A 20,251-nucleotide genomic window follows, 5' to 3' on the forward strand; every position below is an offset into this window, starting at 1 on the left:
GAAGTAGCTCAGATGGACTTTTTACCCAGAATTCCTTTCAGTCACATTAGGCCTAATTTGAAATTTCAAATTTAGGCTTAGCGAAGTCTACTACTCTTTTTCTCGCGCTCAGATGGACTCTTTACCCAGAATTCCATCAGAAACATTAGGCCTAATTTTAAATTTCAAATTTAGGCTTAGCGAAGTCTACTACTCTTTTTCTCGCACTCAGATGGACTTTTTACCCAGAATTCCTTTGAGAAAAATTATCATTAGGCCTAATTTTAAATTTAGGGCTAAAGAAGTTAAGGATACGCTCTTTAGACCAATTCTTGAGCAAGGCCTATTTTGAAATTATTAAATTTAGGCTTAGTTACGTTTCCTAGAGAACTGAACTCTAATCTGGCGCATAGTTTCGCGCGCAAAGTTGACTCGATTTAATGCAATTATTCGCGCCTAAAACCGAGCATATCTGGCGCGAAAAAATCTCTATTTTGATGTCATGAATGGTTATGGTATATCAAAACTAGAAACACTATATTTTGACCCCAAAACTAAACTGGGTGGAGGTAATTTGTGTACGTGTAATAAAACAAATCTGAGATAGAATTTACACACATCGAATCAAAGCGCACAAACCGACAGGTACCTGCCTAGGTCTGTATACACCACCTTCAAAAAGGGGTCAAAACATACAGGGGGTAAGGCATTGCATTTATCATATCCTTTTTTTACTCAAAAAATAAGCGTGAATAATAAAAATACTGAAGCCTATGCTAGCTTTTTAGCATTTAACACGATCTTTTGGAATCAAAAAATTCCCCGTCGTAAATAGAAGAAAAACACCTGTCTAGAGTTTTGAAGGTATAAAAAGCGATATTTCATCAAAAAAAAATATATATTTTATATTATTATTTAAAAACCTTGTAATTTCGGTTTTTAAACGCTTTGTGGGGCAAAAAAATTGTCTATTCTAAAAGAGAACCTGTTATCTATCCCCTTAGAACGCGAACGCGGTTCGGTACTATTTTTAAAACTACAAATTTAAAGGGATAGTCTCACGATTAATATTTTTATATTTGGTACTATTTTTAAAACTACAAATTAAAAGGGATAGTCTCACGAGTAATAATTTTATAGTTCTTAGTTAGGTATAGATAGCGTGCAGACAAGTCATTTGTGAATGCAATTCAAGCGTTATGATACTAGCCCTTTATAGAGATTGGGTTAAAACGTTTCATTTCAAAAGAGGGACTATTTCAACAGGGTTAAAAATCAAAATTTATGGCCTTAATACTTAAGTAAAAACAGGGGGAGATAAGAGAAGTGACACATCTTCACTTTATGTCAGTCAGTCTGGGACCATCAAAAAAATAATTCATAAATTTTCTGCCTTTAAAAATAAAAACACCAACCCTTTCCATTCCAACTTGTTTATTTTATTTATTTATTTTTTTAAGGTTATTTTTCTCTCCTCCCCCAAGCTAGCAGGTTGTAAAGATTTAATGCTTGAATTGATTTAAAAAAGGTGTCTGATAACCTAAAACCCTTTGAACACCACCCCTTAGCTTTTATCAAGTGACAAAAAAAATTACGGGGGTTTTAATGTCAACTTCAAGCCTTTAAAAGGATTTAATATCGGTTTATAAACATAAATGTGAGTGACGTATTCACTTGAGAAATTTGAATATTTCGCGTTTGATTTTTCTACTTTTAAGACCGGTTTTTAGCATTTATAATATAAATATCATAGCTCACCATTTTTGCTGACATCGATTTCCACTAAGTTCATCAAATTTGCGATATCTGGTGGTAATCTACCGATTTCATTGTCGCTAACACTCAACCTTCTCAACTTCGTTAATCGGAAAAGGCCCTGAAATTATTAAAATTAAATTATGTCAGGGGATTTATTTTGACAATTGGACAGTCATAAAACTAACAACTACACCTGAAATAAAAGAAACCGGGGCTTAAAAATTTTATTTACCTAAACTAACCCTGAAAGTTGTTGTTTACGACTACTGTAACTTTCCCAGGTAAACTGAAGCCATCATCTATGTTTTTATCAAATTTAATGATTATGTAAAGTCAGTTTGGCGTATAATATTTTTATTCGCGTACACGAGGAACCGGCCTTGTCTTTTTTATATTCACTACCTTATTTGAATACGTAATCCTAATTTTTCATTTCCATAAAAAATATCTAGGCCTCCCGCCCTCAAAATTTTCCGAAGCCAAGGCTTAACTAAACTTTCGCTTGTTTAACGGTTTTTACCTATTTTTAAACGCGGTTTTTTCGTGTTAGGCCCAATTTAGGGTTAAACTTAGGTAGACAACGATTTATTTGACGGTTTTTAACCGGTAATTACGCCAATTACTTACTCTGGGAAGATCTCTGATATGGTTGGCGTCCAAAAGTAATTCCTCTAAAGTACGGGCGTAGCGTAAAACATCGTCGGGCACATTAGGCAAACTGCAATGCCTTTTGTCGATATATTCAACTTGGCGGTTGCAACCGCGAAATAAAGGGATGCAGCGAAACATGCCTTCGTTAAGTAGTCTTTAAAAAGCGCAACATACTCTGATTAAATCCTTTTAATTAATATTAAAATAAAAACCGCGTTAAAAGATGATAAAAATCCACAGCGCGTTGAACCGCGTAACCTCGCACTTAACCGTTCGCGAACGCTCTGAAATTTTTTAGCGTGACGTCATCCGAGAATGCCTTCTCTCATCCCCCAAACGGCACACCCCCAAAACGCAACTTTTAAAAGCGGGCAACTATCGCCACCTACTTGTAAAAACCGCAACTAATAAAACCGCGGGAAATTTGAATTTACTATAATAATTTTTTAAATCGAATAAAAGTTATTAAAAATTTATTTAAGCATTAATTAAACGCTTATTTACAGCAGATTAAACTTCCTGCGGGAAAAAACAAAGTTTTAACAAATTATTAACATTATTATAATTATAAAATTATTGTTAATATGCAAAAGTTGATGATCTAAATTTATTGCCATTTTTATTTTGTTCATCTATTTCCGGTGGAGGATCTTCAGGTATTTCCTCCTGTTAAAGAAAAACATTAAAAAAGTAAAAACATTAGCCTTTAATACAAATAATAGCTAAGCCTTTGATAAAAATATGAAAATGCCGATGCGTGTTAGGTCTGTTAGATAAAAATTAAATATTTACCAAAACTTCGTGAGCTTCCCAAAAATCGACTGGTAAATCGACCAGGGTGTCCTTAGTTTCCTGAATTTCGGGGGCGTGCCTGGTCAGGGCGTTTTCCCCTTTGGCGTGAAATACATTATTCGGATCTATTCAAGAAGATTACGGGGTTTAAACCCCCGGTATTACAACATCAAAAAAACAGAGAGAGACGAGACTAGCTACTTACCGGCTTCCAACCTGAGTTTTTTATCGATCTCGGCTTGCGTCTCGCCGCCCACTCCCATTCCAACGACGGACGCTCTACGGAAAGTGTTCGTGGCAGCCGTGTAATAAAAAGATGGTCTTCTGTTCCCGGAACCGACGGCCACCACGGCTTTGGAAGTCGAGCTGTAAGTGGGCAAAGGTGAATCGTAAAAACCCATGTACGAATGACGAATCGTTTCCAGTTCATCCGTTTCCGGTGACAATGTCTCTAAGGCGGTTGATTTCAGGAACTCCGGGAGGATGGGGGGATGATGGTGCTGTGGAGTAGGTGCTTGTTGATGCGTTATTTTTTCAATGACGGCGTCCTGATTGGAAGAACTAGGCCCGGAATGAAATCCTTCATCTTCCATCTGTTCGTTGTTCAATTGCATTGTGGAACGGGTTAAGGATTGTATTGCTGGTTGAATTGGAACCTCATTCACTTCTTCTTCTTCAATTGGTTTCTGAGATACCTCCTCAACTTGTTCATCTTCATCTTCCTCAAATTTATCATCGGAATAATCTACAACTCCATCTTCATCTTTAGGCTTAACTATTTCCTCTTCTTCTCTTTCCTCTTCAGCATCTTCCACATCCTCTTCCTCGTCATCTTCTTCGTATTCATCAAAGTCATCGTATTCTTCTTCCGGCGGTAATTGGGTGGTTATTTCCGGTAGTGACCGCGCTATGTCCTTGCGAACTATGGGGGGTGGAGGTTGCCATTTTGGGACAGTTTTCACAACCGGGTTTCGGTTGGTCTCAACAGGAGCGTAAGGTCGACGCCGGAAGGTTTCAAAGTTTCCAACTGCAACGTACGTTTGATTGCGCGATAGTTCCTCGACATCATTCAGGACGTGACCGTTTAATGCGCATAATCTGAACCCACTTTCAAGATCATAAAAAGAATGGTTTTGTATAATTGCAGTATGGAACGTATCTTATAAACTTATGATGGTAAAGCATCATTACTTACTTTCGAATGTAAGTTACTTCTGGTAGAACTTTCTGGCTGATATTCTGCAAGACCTTATCCCAAAATGTCGTCTGTTGCTTGGTTAGAACGAATTTGATTGGTGTATTCTTAAAATCCCCGTTTCTATAAACACTGAAATTGCGAAATAATGCATGGTAATTACAATCTAAGTACATTGGACAACGCCCGAGCCATGTCCTTAGGACACTAAACAGACCAGAAAGATAGATAAGACCCTTGACCATACGAACTATGACCTAACTGACCACTTTAGCGTAACGGCCATGAAATATTACCTAACCTTTATCGATCCAAAAATAGGCCTAAACCTTAAAAACAAAAAGAAAACTTTTTCACGATGAAACGGTTAATGAAGATAAAGCTTGTAAGATAAGTAATTTATTATTGTCTCATTTAACTTTAAACGCATTCATTAAGCGCACGCGAACACAGAGAAACAGAAAACACGCTTGGCTGAAATGTCACATTTTTCACGTTAAAATTGTACTGGAGTTAAAGGCGCGAATCCATTATGGTTTTAATGAATTTCCCCGCCTTTAACATTAGTTCATTTAGAGAGTGAAAAACAGTCAATTGTTTTTCATTAGCGAAAAGCATTGTGGGTAACGTATCGTGTTTAACCATTTTATTATTATCCAAGGGTAGTAATATTTTAATACCTCTCATAATCATAAGTAACATGCAAACAATAAGTCGTTAAAAAGGTGTTTCAGTTTCACAGAAAATATGAATTCCGCCAAACAGCTTGTTATATACCAATCAAAACTAGGTTTAGAATAGATCTAGTAGATCAAGCAACCCCTGGAGCAGCTCCAACAGGTATAAACCCCATACAATGCAAGTGCATCACACTTATTTTTATGGTGTTACTTAAGCTATGATCCAAATTGAGTCGGGTTAACAAAATAATGCTTTCTAATTTATTATTTAGAATAAGGCGCAGAAGAAATAAAACCTAACTAGTCCTAGAATGAAGGCGTCACCTTGGAGAATAATAGAAATAGAATGTCGTACAACTTGTCTTTATATTTGAAATTGAATCGATTTTAAGATCGATTCGACTATAAGGGAATTATTTTGAAGTTATTTATCTATTGGATATCATTTTTCTGGGCGTTCAGGTTGAAATTGTTTTTAAATAACTTATAAATAACAAAAGTGAATTTTTCTCGTAAATGACCAGAGCTATTTCTGTCAAAATGTACTGAAATATACTTCAAACTGTAATGAATAAGTTGATGTTAAGTATTTGTTAATCGGAGAAGGCATTCTTGAGATATTAAACATTTTATGCATTTACTTCGGGGGTCAACTTGTTAAAACATTATCTCTTAAACAACCAGAGTTATTTCTACCAAAATTTAACGAACTACGCTCCAAACTGTGATACACACGCTGGTGTTAAGTATTTGTTAATCGGTGTAGCAGTTCATGAGTTACAAAAACTTACAAAACATTTTATACATGGGTCAATTTTACAGAAAATTATCTCTTAAATGACATGGGCTATTTCAACCAAAATTTAACGAAATATACCTCAAACTATGACCAATACGCTGATGTTAAGCATTTGTTAATAAAATTTGCCGTTTACGAGGAATTAGATTCAAGATATGGATTATTGGTATGTATGAAAATAAAAGTTATGTCTTACTAAATCGTCAATGGTTCATTGTTATCGGAAGACTTGTTTGTATAATTCTTGCTTCTGTGGGCGAAAGTAGCTTTCGGGGCAATTGTTGTATAATGTGGCTATGAATAGAAAATATAATTGTGTCCATTCAAGGCGCTAAGAGAGTATAAAAGTGAATATTCGATATTACGAGTCGATATTCTCACCAGTATTTGATTTGTGGGTTTGCGAGAAACACGCTGTTGATAGTGGTATTGTCCCGCTTCCTGAAACCTGTAATGAATAAATAAATAATAAAGAACCAATGCGTTTACAAAGCTGTAAACAACCGAGGGGACCGTCACTAGACTCGGGGTAATTGGTGTTGCACGCTGTACACGTGACTGTACTAAAATTATGAGTAATCGTATATACACAAAGGTGATATCATAAGATATGTTCCATAAGTTTGTCACTGGTAACTTAGAAACTGGAGCTTGTAATTTTGAAGTGAGTGAGGTAGGTCATAGATTCAGGGTAAAGCGAAGACGCCTGGTGAGGCGCTGCCTGTCAAAGGCTTAGTAATGCAAACTAAATAGGACCTAGATGGAAGTCCTGCAAAATTAACCACCACCAAGTGTAGGACTCCAATTCTCGCTTCCGTCGTTCACCCTCGAACTGGTTATCTCGAGCTGTAAGTCTCTCAGTAGCATTACGAACGTATAGGTAGTGTCATACTTATGAAAGGAACATATCACTTATAAACTTATGCCGTAATATTATATGGAAGGGAACGTTAAAACACTTAAATTATATCTAATCAGTAACGGGTTTGAAGCAAATTTCTCATTTAATAATATTCCCTGACCTTTACAGATGTCTCTGGACAATTTTCAACTTATAAATATATTAATTTGACCTTTCTGAACTCTCTTACTTCCTGATCCTGAATGATTCAATACGAATTTTATGTTTTAGTCGATAAATTGTAAAGAACCAAAAATAACCAATCCATATATAAAGAACATAAATAACATTTTCCTTGTTGCGTTGACAGCTCACGTAAATAAAAAATAAATAATGTTCCTGGCTGGTCTCATGTCCTGACTCTTGGACCTGTCTTGTCCCGGAAAAATTATACATAAGGAAAAAAAGAAACAGGCCCAAATACTAGGGACTAGACCAAAAATAACTCGTATACGGTTTGTCCTGAATTTAATAACCTAATTTCCTTAACCCTAACCTAAAAACCACGTGCGATCATTCATCATTACTTTGGCCTATTTTTAAAAAGGGTTCGATAAATTTGGCCTACTATATAAATTGTTTCGTGCGTGAAGTTGTTATTTACGCTGCTGCGTTCAAAACGAAAGTCAATTCCACTTATATTTATGTTTCCACCTCGCGTCAATCTAACTTGAAAGCGTTCGATAAACCTTATAGTTAAGATTTCCTATTCTTTTATAGATAATGTGCAAATGCAAGTGTTACCAGGCAGTATTTTACGAGTTCAATTCAATCACTATCTACCTACAACAGTTCGATACAGTTTCAAACCTAAATGATGCAGGAGATGCTCTAATAACAAATTACTGGCAACCCTGAAGCGCATGTGCAGTTTAAGTTAAGAGAAACGTTTAGGTTGTGGAAATTTCTCTCCACACTATATTTATTAAGGTATTCATCTTATGTTGACGCGAAGAAGGCAATGTAGTTACCATTAAGAGCTTTCCACTTCAGAAATCGTGCTAACTGAAACAATCATGCACGCACGTTAGGCCTATAGTCTCGCTGCCAAAACCTAACGAAACCTTAATGAAGCCCTGACCTCCCTTCGTTGCTAAAAGTCTTACGTATTATTAAGAGTTGTTTGCGTCGATAAGAAGGGGTTTTATCGCGCGATATTTTTATACCAAACCATGGAATGTAAGTCTAAAGAGGACCAGCAAAGAAGAAAATATATTTTGCGACCAAATTAGCAGCAAGGGGAATGCATATTTACTTCTTCCTACATGTGCCTACCTTTAAACAATGATCACCTTGAAAACTATTTATTAATTTCGAAATTATGACCTTGATATACCATCAGAAACCAATACAGATCACCTAATTTACGTCCTCTTACGCGCCTAACTTTAAACTGTGAGTTATGGTTTATTGAAATTAAATTTAGGATTACCGTTCAATTGTTATACTAGATAAATTAATACTAATCTTAATTAATTTCCTTGCCGATATTGCATATACCGTTCCGTTATTATTTATTTTTGTCTATTGACAAATCAATCACTCTTACAATTTTCCCATGCCCTTTAAGACAGTGTTTATAAGACCCATGTATGTACCAACAACCTTGGAAGTTTCTATCTAAGTAGCACAAGTGATTTTCTTATCGATGAATATCGATTTTTTAAAAAGTTTTCTTGAACTTTAAAAGAAAAAAAGTTAAAATTGATACTAAGGTACTGTACTTGTAACAAAACAGGTGCGAAAATTCACGCGTGTTTAAGATTATTTTTCTTATAATTTAGGAGTACTAAATGGTTTAACTTAATTAATTAGTTACGGAATAGTTATTAATTAACTTACCATTTTTCGCAGCGTTTTAGTCCTTCGATACCCGCAACGGCGTACCGTTTGTAGTTTTTCAAGTCCTCTAACTTAAGTATTTTCTTGCCATTTTCAATGTCGTACAAGGCTCTAACGGCGCCAAATTTCGGTTGCAATTTCTCGCTTAAATTGTTCAAAAGCGCCGAGAAAGTCTTGGTAGTTTTGTGACTTACAACGTAATTTAAACCGGAAAAATATTCATCGCCGTTTATGAATATCGTCACCGATTTCGTCTCGCTTCCGACAGCGGGTCTACTTTGATTCCTTCTTGGTGGCACCGACGACCGCATGTTTATTTTTTGCGCAAAGCATTTCTAAAAGACAGAGAACCGAATTCTCTGCCAAAATTCTTCTCTTAATTTACCTGCTCCCAAAAAAACGACCCCGTCGCGAAACGAGATCATTCTTTCTGAACAGAGAGAGACTGCGGCCAGCTGCTTAGCTTTTGGAGAAAAAACGCCTTTCCCTCGCGTTGCTAGGCAACGGAGCGAGGTGGAATGGAAATGGAACCGGGCCGGATATTATTAGAGGCCGTCGTCTGCTATTTACTAGGCCTGTGACGAGGCTTAGCTCGTTTTGACGTTTTGTTAGGGCAATCACTAAATTACCGCCAACTTGGAATCTGCCGAAAATTGCCGAAAGTAAAATAGTACTTTTACCACTATGCGTCGTCTGCTAGAAAACACCCTTTGGCTAGATTGACTTGGCTTTCGACTTAGGCGGTAAAATAGAGTAGTAATTCGGCAAATCAAAAGACTAGGCGGTAAAATCCAAAAAACCATGATTAAAGCTAAATAAAGACTTCATTTGAATATAATAACGCAAGACCATTTAAATACGTTTAAATATTCCAAATCAAAGTAATTAAAACGTTTTCTCTCAACAAAAAAGCCGGCGATACAGTAGTATGTTTATTTTCGGCATTTTTCGAAACAAATCAAAATTAAAGCTAATTAACGACTCAAACAAGTTTAAATTAATCTTATAATGCTCTTTCAAAATTTTCGGACATTTAAACATCACTTAAGTGGAAAAACTAAACTTGAAATCCACTAAACTCCTCCATTGTCTAACGCAATGCCATTTAAACACGTTTAAATAATACTAATCAACGTAAATTCGAACGTTTACTCTCATAAAATAACAGCGCGAAAACTTAGCGGTAAAATTGTCTCTTCACTTTTGGCATTTTCCAAAAGAAAGAAATAAAAAACACTAATTAAAACTTCTATTGGTTCTATCCAACCATTTAACGCCAAAAAATTAAATTTCGGCAATTTCCAGAAAAACCCCATATATAACTAACTAACTAATTAAGTAAATAGTTTTCGAATACCAAATCGTTTTGCTAGTTGTACCGAACCACGTAGCACATAAATTGACAACAATGACCATTAAAATAATTTTACAATTAACTTTAATCATTCTCGGCGTATTAATATTCCAATTTAAACATCAATTCAGTAGAAAATTCGCTTAATACCGATTAAGTTTCATCATCGTCTAATGCAAATGCCTTTACACACCTTTAATCATTAATTACCAAAGTTAATTATACTTAAATGAATTCGTTACGATTTACCTCATTCAAATAACCCGCTAAAAAAACATGGCTGTCCAATCCAGGCGGTAAAATAGTGTATGGCCACTTCGGCATTTTACAAAAATCACGTCAGTTGCCTACTCTAGAGCCTAGATGGCAACCCCATCCCCATCGCCGTGAAACAAATCAATAGAAAAATGGCTGTCCAATCCAGGCGGTAAATTAGTGTATGGCCACTTCGGCATTTTACAAAAATCACGTCAGTTGCCTACTCTAGAGCCTAGATGGCAACCCCATCCCCATCGCCGTGAAACAAATCAATAGAAAAATGGCTGTCCAATCCAGGCGGTAAATTAGTGTATGGCCACTTCGGCATTTTACAAAAATCACGTCAGTTGCCTACTCTAGAGCCTAGATGGCAACCCCATCCCCATCGCCGTGAAACAAATCAATAGAAAAATGGCTGTCCAATCCAGGCGGTAAATTAGTGTATGGCCACTTCGGCATTTTACAAAAATCACGTCAGTTGCCTACTCTAGAGCCTAGATGGCAACCCCATTGCCGTAAAACAATACAAAACAATGAAAAAATTGCTGTCCACAACAGGCGGTAAAATATGATATCAACACTTTCGGCAATTTCCAGAAAAACCCTATTTAAAGCTAACTAACTAATTAAGTAAATTGTTTTCAAATACCAAATCGTTTTGCTAGTTGTACCGAACGATGTAGCGCATAAATTCACAACAATCACATTTAAAATAATTTTATAAGTAACTTTCTTCTATCTCGGCATTTTAATTTCCTAATTTAATCATTAATTAAAATGAGAAACCCCTTAAAACCGATTATACTCTATCATTGTCTAATGCAAAGAGCTTTAAATGCGTTTATTCATCACTAATTAAATTTAATTTTACTTTAAAGTCTTCATTACGATTTCTCGCATTCAAATAACCCACGGCCAAAAATGGCTGTCCAAAACCGACGGTAATTTAGTGTTCTATACTTTTTTGGTACTTTAAAAAGGGACCTAAGTTACTGTAGAGTCTATACATGGCAAACACTTTGCTGTAAAACAACTCACGAGAAAAATATTGCTGTAGGAAACAGGCGGTAAGATAGTGTTTTAATGTTTTCGGCGTATTACAAACAAAAATAATCAGGGGCGTGCCAACCTTTTTACTGGAGCGGGGGCAAAATCCTACACTGGTAGAGAGAGTTGTGTAAAAAATTTTGCACTTGTGTAAACAACTTTGAGCCACCTTAACCTCTTTCCAAACTCATACAAGAGCAAAAATTATTTTGCAGTACTTCAATGTTGTTCAGCACTCATCAATGATCTAAGGCTATACAGTATCTCGCATGCACTGTAAAGTTACGAAGAGGTCCGCATGAACGTGAGATTTAATGCCTGGCCAATTCAATACTCGTGGGATACAGTGGCCACGATTCTATAAGGTGCCATTTCTAGAGTAGCATACATTTCTCTCTTTTCGTAAATCGTAGAAAATAGTAAAAATGCAAAGAAAATATGTCTTTAGTCAGAAGTCCATTAAATTAGCCTAGGAAGTAACCAAAAGCGGGGTTTGGGACTCCCCTCTCTTGTGTAGCAATACTGAAGAAGGGCGACACAATTTGCCCTATCGAGAGAGAAAAAACTATTGGCTGAAAATGAACAATGTATGTCTAAAAGGACGAGAAAACGCCCGCTTTCACCATGGAACTAACTAACGCTAGGGACGGTCCGCACCAATAGAACTTACATTAGTCTCTCTGAAAAACATTCGTTGATAAACCCTCCCGCTTTTAACTCCCCCCTCCTGAAATTTGGTGATTCAAAACGGAAATGAGCTAGATTCTTAACGCCATCTATAATTTAGTTTTAGTACTAACATGCGGGATCTGCTGTAGAAGTCGTATGCTATGTTAGGCGTGGCGTTACCATGGCGTAACATTTGTGTAAATTGTGCTATTATGGAACTAATTAACGCATAGATATTCATTTTATCCCTAACCTTGAAACATAATTTATTTGCGGAACTAAGTATTTAACACTTAAAAGATTGTACCGTTGTTTTTAAAGTAATTATAAATATGGATTTGTGTGTATAGTGATTGTAGAAGTGACAATCGCCAAGCTCAAAAACAGTACATGAAATATGCAGAGTTTATCGCTTTTCCTAAACCTATGCGTAATAATGAAATAGCAAACTGCTTTTAAGGCTTTTTGCTACCCGCTGCTTTTAAAAAATTGAATCACTTTTCCGGTTCGCACCAAATACTCGCTAGGGTGCGTTGTCACCGAACATTTCTCAGATATTCACGCTTGCGGACCGTCCCTAGCGTTAGTTAGTTCCATGGTAATACCATAATCCTCTCTTTCGCTTTTAATATATCGAGCAAACGTAAAAAATAATTCACAATGCTTAACCTTAATAGAGCAATTAAATGCTATACATAAACATACTAAAACAATTAAATGCTATGCTTAAACTTTCTATTATTTCCTCTTAAAATACACGAAAGGAAAATATCACCTCAGCACAATTCTCTCCCATTCACTCTCCCTTCAATGAACGATGTGGCTAAAAATGGCTGTCCAAACAAGGCAGTAAGATAGTTTCGGCAGGGATATATTTAATTTTAGAAGTAGGAATGTAGAACGGTTAGTATTTACTTCAATGCGACTCATAGCCCAGTATAGAGCCCCTCCCTCCAGCACGTAACGAAAAGTTTAAATCATCTTATTGACTCACTTAAACTACGTTTTGATGACGTTGCTGACGTGGACGGCGAAAAATACGTAATTCCTTTTTACCTCTGTCACTATGACTCGCCTAGCTTCTATCATACCCCTCCGTCCCGTGGAAGGGGCTTTGACGCGCGCCCACATTACTCTGTTCTCCATTCCTACTTCTAAAATTAAATCTATCCCTGGTTTCGGCATTTTCATAAGACACCCTAATTAAACCTAAAAACTATTTAAGTAAGTTTTTTTGGAACACCAAATATTTTTAATAGTTCTACTCTATCTTACCACCTGTTTCCTACAGCAATATTTTTCTCGTGAGTTGTTTTACAGCAAAGTGTTTGCCATGTATAGACTCTACAGTAACTTAGGTCCCTTTTTAAAGTACCAAAAAAGTATAGAACACTAAATTACCGTCGGTTTTGGACAGCCATTTTTGGCCGTGGGTTATTTGAATGCGAGAAATCGTAATGAAGACTTTAAAGTAAAATTAAATTTAATTAGTGATGAATAAACGCATTTAAAGCTCTTTGCATTAGACAATGATAGAGTATAATCGGTTTTAAGGGGTTTCTCATTTTAATTAATGATTAAATTAGGAAATTAAAATGCCGAGATAGAAGAAAGTTACTTATAAAATTATTTAAAATGTGATTGTTGTCAATTTATGCGCTACATCGTTCGGTACAACTAGCAAAACGATTTGGTATTAGAAAACAATTTACTTAATTAGTTAGTTAGCTTTAAATAGGGTTTTTCTGGAAATTGCCGAAAGTGTTGATATCATATCTTACCGCCTGGTTTTGGACAGCAATTTTTCTATTGATTTGTTTCACGGCGATGGGGATGGGGTTGCCATCTAGGCTCTAGAGTAGGCAACTGACGTGATTTTTGTAAAATGCCGAAGTGGCCATACACTAATTTACCGCCTGGATTGGACAGCCATTTTTCTATTGATTTGTTTCACGGCGATGGGGATGGGGTTGCCATCTAGGCTCTAGAGTAGGCAACTGACGTGATTTTTGTAAAATGCCGAAGTGGCCATACACTATTTTACCGCCTGGATTGGACAGCCATGTTTTTTTAGCGGGTTATTTGAATGAGGTAAATCGTAACGAATTCATTTAAGTATAATTAACTTTGGTAATTAATGATTAAAGGTGTGTAAAGGCATTTGCATTAGACGATGATGAAACTTAATCGGTATTAAGCGAATTTTCTACTGAATTGATGTTTAAATTGGAATATTAATACGCCGAGAATGATTAAAGTTAATTGTAAAATTATTTTAATGGTCATTGTTGTCAATTTATGTGCTACGTGGTTCGGTACAACTAGCAAAACGATTTGGTATTTGAAAACAATTTACTTAATTAGTTAGTTAGCTTTAAATAGGGTTTTTCTGGAAATTGCCGAAAGTGTTGATATCATATTTTACCGCCTGTTGTGGACAGCAATTTTTTCATTGTTTTGTATTGTTTTACGGCAATGGGGTTGCCATCTAGGCTCTAGAGTAGGCAACTGACGTGATTTTTGTAAAATGCCGAAGTGGCCATACACTAATTTACCGCCTGGATTGGACAGCCATTTTTCTATTGATTTGTTTCACGGCGATGGGGATGGGGTTGCCATCTAGGCTCTAGAGTAGGCAACTGACGTGATTTTTGTAAAATGCCGAAGTGGCCATACACTAATTTACCGCCTGGATTGGACAGCCATTTTTCTATTGATTTGTTTCACGGCGATGGGGATGGGGTTGCCATCTAGGCTCTAGAGTAGGCAACTGACGTGATTTTTGTAAAATGCCGAAGTGGCCATACACTAATTTACCGCCTGGATTGGACAGCCATTTTTCTATTGATTTGTTTCACGGCGATGGGGATGGGGTTGCCATCTAGGCTCTAGAGTAGGCAACTGACGTGATTTTTGTAAAATGCCGAAGTGGCCATACACTATTTTACCGCCTGGATTGGACAGCCATGTTTTTTTAGCGGGTTATTTGAATGAGGTAAATCGTAACGAATTCATTTAAGTATAATTAACTTTGGTAATTAATGATTAAAGGTGTGTAAAGGCATTTGCATTAGACGATGATGAAACTTAATCGGTATTAAGCGAATTTTCTACTGAATTGATGTTTAAATTGGAATATTAATACGCCGAGAATGATTAAAGTTAATTGTAAAATTATTTTAATGGTCATTGTTGTCAATTTATGTGCTACGTGGTTCGGTACAACTAGCAAAACGATTTGGTATTCGAAAACTATTTACTTAATTAGTTAGTTAGTTATATATGGGGTTTTTCTGGAAATTGCCGAAATTTAATTTTTTGGCGTTAAATGGTTGGATAGAACCAATAGAAGTTTTAATTAGTGTTTTTTATTTCTTTCTTTTGGAAAATGCCAAAAGTGAAGAGACAATTTTACCGCTAAGTTTTCGCGCTGTTATTTTATGAGAGTAAACGTTCGAATTTACGTTGATTAGTATTATTTAAACGTGTTTAAATGGCATTGCGTTAGACAATGGAGGAGTTTAGTGGATTTCAAGTTTAGTTTTTCCACTTAAGTGATGTTTAAATGTCCGAAAATTTTGAAAGAGCATTATAAGATTAATTTAAACTTGTTTGAGTCGTTAATTAGCTTTAATTTTGATTTGTTTCGAAAAATGCCGAAAATAAACATACTACTGTATCGCCGGCTTTTTTGTTGAGAGAAAACGTTTTAATTACTTTGATTTGGAATATTTAAACGTATTTAAATGGTCTTGCGTTATTATATTCAAATGAAGTCTTTATTTAGCTTTAATCATGGTTTTTTGGATTTTACCGCCTAGTCTTTTGATTTGCCGAATTACTACTCTATTTTACCGCCTAAGTCGAAAGCCAAGTCAATCTAGCCAAAGGGTGTTTTCTAGCAGACGACGCATAGTGGTAAAAGTACTATTTTACTTTCGGCAATTTTCGGCAGATTCCAAGTTGGCGGTAATTTAGGGATTGCCTTTGTTAGTTTAATTTGACACGTGTCAGTATTTAAATACTGGTTTAATTAATTTAAAATTACCGTAATGAAACTAAAATCCATCCAAATACTCGCATTCACCTCCTTTTTAACCTTACCCGATTTAATATTATGTACTTTATCAAAAAGTAGTAAATCTGAGAAGAAAATTAAACAAGTAAGTTAAGTTTGTTTGTTAATTATTTGCCTGTTAATGTTGATTAATTAAATAAATAATAGGGTTTAAATTAACGCCGAAAATTGTATTTTAGACCGTGTTTTCAGAACCAGGTCAATTTACAGTTTTCGAACGAAATTTAGTAACTGAGAACCCAAAATCTAAAGACATTGTTAGCGAGCATAAAGCATACTGTTTAAAAACGGGTCGTAAAAACTTTCAAGGGGACGTTTTAGCTTACGTAACGCCTGTGAGTTTTTTAATGTTTTTAAAGAAATTTATAAGATACAAACCTGGGATTAACCCTAATTGCATTAATTGCAGTGGAATAATCATGGATATGACATTGCAAAAATATTTGCATCCAAGTTTACGTGGGTTTCCCCTGTTTGGTTGCAATTAAAACCATCGGAACTCTCATTAGACGGTACAAATATTCATGGGAAACATGATATTGATCAAGGATGGATTAAGGAAGTTAAATCCAAGAATAAAAAGGTCAAATTAGGTAATTATTTAATCATTCTAATTAATTAAATATGAAACCTTGGGAAAATAAATAATTGGCAATTTTGTTTCAGTTCCCAGAATTATCTTTGAACAATGGTCCGTCAATTCCTTAAATAATTTGTTCTCGAGCAATAAAGAACAAGAACAAATACTACAACAATTAATAAAATTAGCAAGAGTAATTAAGCTTTGTTTTTGAAAACTTAATTATTAATTATTCATTTTAATTCAAGTTTTAGACCAAAAATAGACTAAATATCCCTTTAATTTTAGGCAAATAGTTTTGATGGTTACGTTCTTGAAGTTTGGAGCCAATTAGGACGTAATTTCCGAATGTAATTAAACTTAATTAACCTTATTTAAACATTAATTACTAGCTTAACTCAATAATCAATATTTTTCCAGTGAATTAAGGCAACTAATCAACAAATTCGCTGATTATTTAAAAAACAATAACTTGGACTTGATTCTCGTTATTCCTCCGCCTTTAACGCAATCGTAATTAACCCTTAATTAGTTTAATTAGCCTATGATTAAAAATCTTGTCTCAAAACAGAAACTCTGCTGGAAACTTTGTAAAAGAAGATTTTGACGATCTTTCAAATTCCGTTACCGCATTTAGTTTAATGACTTATGATTATTCTAGCCCTGAAAGGTAACTAAATAATCAACGTTAATTAATATAAATTAATTAATTTTGACGACCTTACCTTTAGGCCCGGACCAAACAGCCCTATATTATGGGTGAAACTTTGCATCGAAGCGTTGACGAAAGATCCCAAATTAAGCAAAAAGATTCTAACGGGATTAAATTTTTACGGAAATGATTACACGACAATCGGAGGTGGTCCTATATTAGGATCTAAGTGAGTTAAATTAAATATAAGTCTATCTATTTAAGTAATTAATTAAAGGCCGACTTCCAGCAGCGAAAAGAGTTCTAGCGAACTGAAAACCGAGCATCGAGATGGCTAACAATGAAGCGACCGTGCCGATTTTCGAAGCCCCGCTAACTGAAAGCCGTGCAATGTGGTTCTAACGAACTGAAGATACGCAATAGAGAATTTCCTTCAGGGGAAAGCAAAACTTCGAGAGGAAATAAATTTAAATGGATTTCTATTGTTCATCTTCAGTTCGCTAGAACCACACATTGCGCGGCTTTCAGTTAGCGAGAACCCTTCTAACTTTTGAGAAAGCAGCGGGGCTTCGAAAATCGGCACGGTCGCTTCATTGTTAGCCATCTCGATGCTCGGTTTTCAGTTCGCTAGAAACCTTTTCGCTGCTGGAAGTCGGCCTTTAAGTATTAACTTAATTAATTGAATAATTTAGGTATATTGAAATTATGGATAAATTCAAACCCAAACTTCACTGGGATGAAATTTCCGCTGAACATTTTTTCGAGTACCGAGCTGGATTTGGAAAACAATTAGTGTTTTTCCCGACGTTAAAATCAATTGATTCGCGATTAAACGCAACGAAAGAATTAGGAACTGGAATTTCAATTTGGGAAGTCGGACAAGGACTTGATTACTTTTACGATCTCTTTTAAATAAAATGATAATTAATTAATTATAATATTATAAATAAATAAAAATGCAATACCAATCATTCCATGTCATGAATTAAAATAAATAACTATACTAATACTTTCATACACTTAAAATTGCTGTACAAGCTTAATTGCAAATCAATAAAACAAATATTGTTTCAATTATTTCAATGTTTTCTGATTGAGTTTCATTTGATTTAATTATTAAACACACTCAAAATGTTTCTAAATTCATCACAGATTCCGAGACGGAGAATTTCGTCATAATTTTAGTTCCCTTTTGTCATGGATTTGAGTTTCATGACTTGTATGTATAGAGTGCTGTCAGAAGCGCCGGTGTGACGTCACCCATGCTGTTTTCCCATAAAGAAAAAACGGTAACTGTCATGGCCGCCCATTGTTAAAGGCAGACTCGTGACGTTTAACCTTGGATCTGACGTCACAACTGACAGCACTCTATAGAGAGCTTTCGATAGTGCGCGGCAAGTGTTGCCAGTCATTAATAAAAATAATATGGGATATCATTAATCCGGTTTTAAAGGGTAAAATTTAACCCTTCTAAGGTTGTATCCTTCCATAGGTAGTTTTCACTAGAGAGTTTAAGCATCCCCTATACGCGTACGTGTAGCCAACTTTGACAATGCATTGGTCTAATGCACTGTGGAAGGTAGCTACACGTACGCGTTTAGGGGATGCTTAAACTCTCTAGTGAAAACTACCTATGGAAGGATACAACCTTAGAAGGGTTAAATTTTACCCTTTAAAACCGGATTAATGATATCCCAATTGCAAAGTTACTCAAGGCATACACTGATTCGAACTGAACTTCTTAATATTCTATCCACAATCATTCTCTAATCTTAACTCAACAACAGCCCGGTAACACTGAACGAACGTCAAAAACCGCCTTGAATTCATTTCAGTTCTCCCAAGAATATATTGACTATACCGACTTAATTGAATAGGTTCTCTCTTAACTCAACAACAACCTGGCAACACTGAACGAACGTCAAAACCCCCTTGAATTTATTTCAGTTCTCCCAAGAATATATTGACTATACCGATTTAATTGAATAAGTTCAAATCGGTATTTTCTTTTCCAAGAAGCGTTTTCACTTATCGTCATCATTACTTGAATGTCTGTCCGTCCCATAATTAGGTGGTGACATTAATAAGTCTTCATGTACTGTGTACTTGCGCGCTATTATAAATTTAAATATTGCTTGGGGCAATCAACAGTCTCTTCTTGGTCATCATCCTCCGTTGTTATAATTGGCGTTAACCTTGGTCTCTTATTTAAATTAAGAACTTCGGTTTGTTCGGGTACATCCAATGATTCTTGGTATTCTTGACTGCTACTTGTAGTTGTCGAACTTGTCGTAGTTGTGGTTGTCGTTTCGTGACGCGTTTTTAAACTTTGTCTCTTTGTCCGTTGTCGTTCATTTTTCCACCAATTTTTTAACGTTCCTATAGTTATTTTTGGCCTACGAAAAATAGGCCAAATTAGACCTAAATTAAGAGGTAATTAAATAGAACTACGTCACCTGTCTTGTTGACGAATATGGCCGGAGTTAATCTCTTCAACGTACATTTCCAACGTTTTTATCAATGGATTACTGCTTTCTTTGAACCATTCTTTTAATTTTGGTAGTTCGTGAACCGCGTGAAATGTTAAGCGACCATCTTGAGGTTTGTCCGAAGTATTTGATACGCACGGACCTTAATTAACGTAATTTAAAAAATCAATTCAAATTTAAATTATTTCAATTTAATTATTTTAATTATTTCATTAAAATGAAACGTACCTGGGTTTTCAGCGCGGTATTTGGCGTACCACGTTCCAAATTCAGAACACTTTTCCTTGCCTAATTTTCCAGCGTGTCTATTGTTGACTATGTTTGATATTAACGGCTGAAAATTAATTACCTTATAATTGTAATTATAATGATTAATTAGGGTTATAATAGTTAATTCGCTATTATAAATTTTAATATTAGAAGTTAAAATAAAATTTCGCTTTAACCAATTTTAAAATTAAGTCATTCTACTTTTAATGTCGATTAGTACTAATTTTTAAATTAGTTTCCTTTCTTACTAAGAAATA

At 35.4% G+C, this 20,251-nt stretch overlaps 3 protein-coding genes across 7 annotated transcripts in view; 1 reads left to right on the forward strand and 2 right to left on the reverse strand.

Moving 5' to 3' along the window:
* LOC149718227 (protein lap4-like) overlaps window positions 1-2,685 on the reverse strand; it is a 48,003-nt gene extending 45,318 nt beyond the window's left edge. For all 5 annotated transcript variants that reach the window (XM_089834818.1, XM_089834754.1, XM_089834762.1 and 2 more), the window contains exons 1-2: window positions 2,365-2,685; window positions 1,738-1,855 (exon numbers count right to left, since the gene is read on the reverse strand). In XM_089834818.1, the coding sequence (XP_089690944.1) occupies window positions 1,738-1,855; window positions 2,365-2,526 (280 nt within the window). In that variant the 5' untranslated portion in view covers window positions 2,527-2,685. The remainder of the gene's footprint in view (window positions 1-1,737; window positions 1,856-2,364) is intronic.
* A 188-nt stretch (window positions 2,686-2,873) lies between these two features.
* LOC149718228 (uncharacterized) lies at window positions 2,874-8,989 on the reverse strand. The gene is made up of 7 exons (XM_089835188.1): window positions 8,598-8,989; window positions 6,236-6,302; window positions 6,051-6,148; window positions 4,376-4,507; window positions 3,386-4,287; window positions 3,181-3,305; window positions 2,874-3,054 (listed from the first exon to the last, which is right to left on the reverse strand). Exons 1-7 carry the CDS (start codon window positions 8,906-8,908, stop codon window positions 2,968-2,970), a joined length of 1,722 nt encoding a protein of 573 aa, XP_089691314.1. The 5' UTR covers window positions 8,909-8,989; the 3' UTR covers window positions 2,874-2,967.
* Window positions 8,990-9,122: 133 nt separating this feature from the next.
* Window positions 9,123-18,312, forward strand: LOC149718229 (chitinase domain-containing protein 1). Its single transcript, XM_089835296.1, has 10 exons — window positions 9,123-9,201; window positions 15,912-16,088; window positions 16,183-16,338; window positions 16,413-16,596; window positions 16,670-16,776; window positions 16,872-16,933; window positions 17,004-17,096; window positions 17,155-17,253; window positions 17,315-17,464; window positions 17,928-18,312. Exons 2-10 carry the CDS (start codon window positions 15,978-15,980, stop codon window positions 18,145-18,147), a joined length of 1,182 nt encoding a protein of 393 aa, XP_089691422.1. The 5' UTR covers window positions 9,123-9,201; window positions 15,912-15,977; the 3' UTR covers window positions 18,148-18,312.
* The last annotated feature ends 1,939 nt before the right edge of the window (window positions 18,313-20,251 follow it).

The sequence above is a fragment of the Phalangium opilio genome, unplaced genomic scaffold (genome assembly GCF_054372755.1).
Source record: "Phalangium opilio isolate 3A_F unplaced genomic scaffold, DU_Popi_V2 ptg000002l_1, whole genome shotgun sequence".
Taxonomy (NCBI): Eukaryota; Metazoa; Arthropoda; class Arachnida; order Opiliones; family Phalangiidae; genus Phalangium; species Phalangium opilio.

What these genes read in the sequence shown, in the direction of transcription:
- LOC149718229 (XM_089835296.1), top strand. Translation starts at nt 15,978, where the DNA reads ATGAAACTAAAATCCATCCAAATACTCGCATTCACCTCCTTTTTAACC. An exon ending in GATTATTCTAGCCCTGAAAG is followed by an intron (nt 17,254 to 17,314) that starts GTAACTAAATAA and finishes CCTTACCTTTAG; the next exon opens with GCCCGGACCAAACAGCCCTA. An exon ending in GGTCCTATATTAGGATCTAA is followed by an intron (nt 17,465 to 17,927) that starts GTGAGTTAAATT and finishes TGAATAATTTAG; the next exon opens with GTATATTGAAATTATGGATA.
- LOC149718228 (XM_089835188.1), bottom strand. Translation starts at nt 8,908, where the DNA reads ATGCGGTCGTCGGTGCCACCAAGAAGGAATCAAAGTAGACCCGCTGTC. An exon ending in AACCCACAAATCAAATACTG is followed by an intron (nt 6,149 to 6,235) that starts GTGAGAATATCG and finishes TTCTATTCATAG; the next exon opens with CCACATTATACAACAATTGC. An exon ending in AATGAACCATTGACGATTTA is followed by an intron (nt 4,508 to 6,050) that starts GTAAGACATAAC and finishes TCGCAATTTCAG; the next exon opens with TGTTTATAGAAACGGGGATT.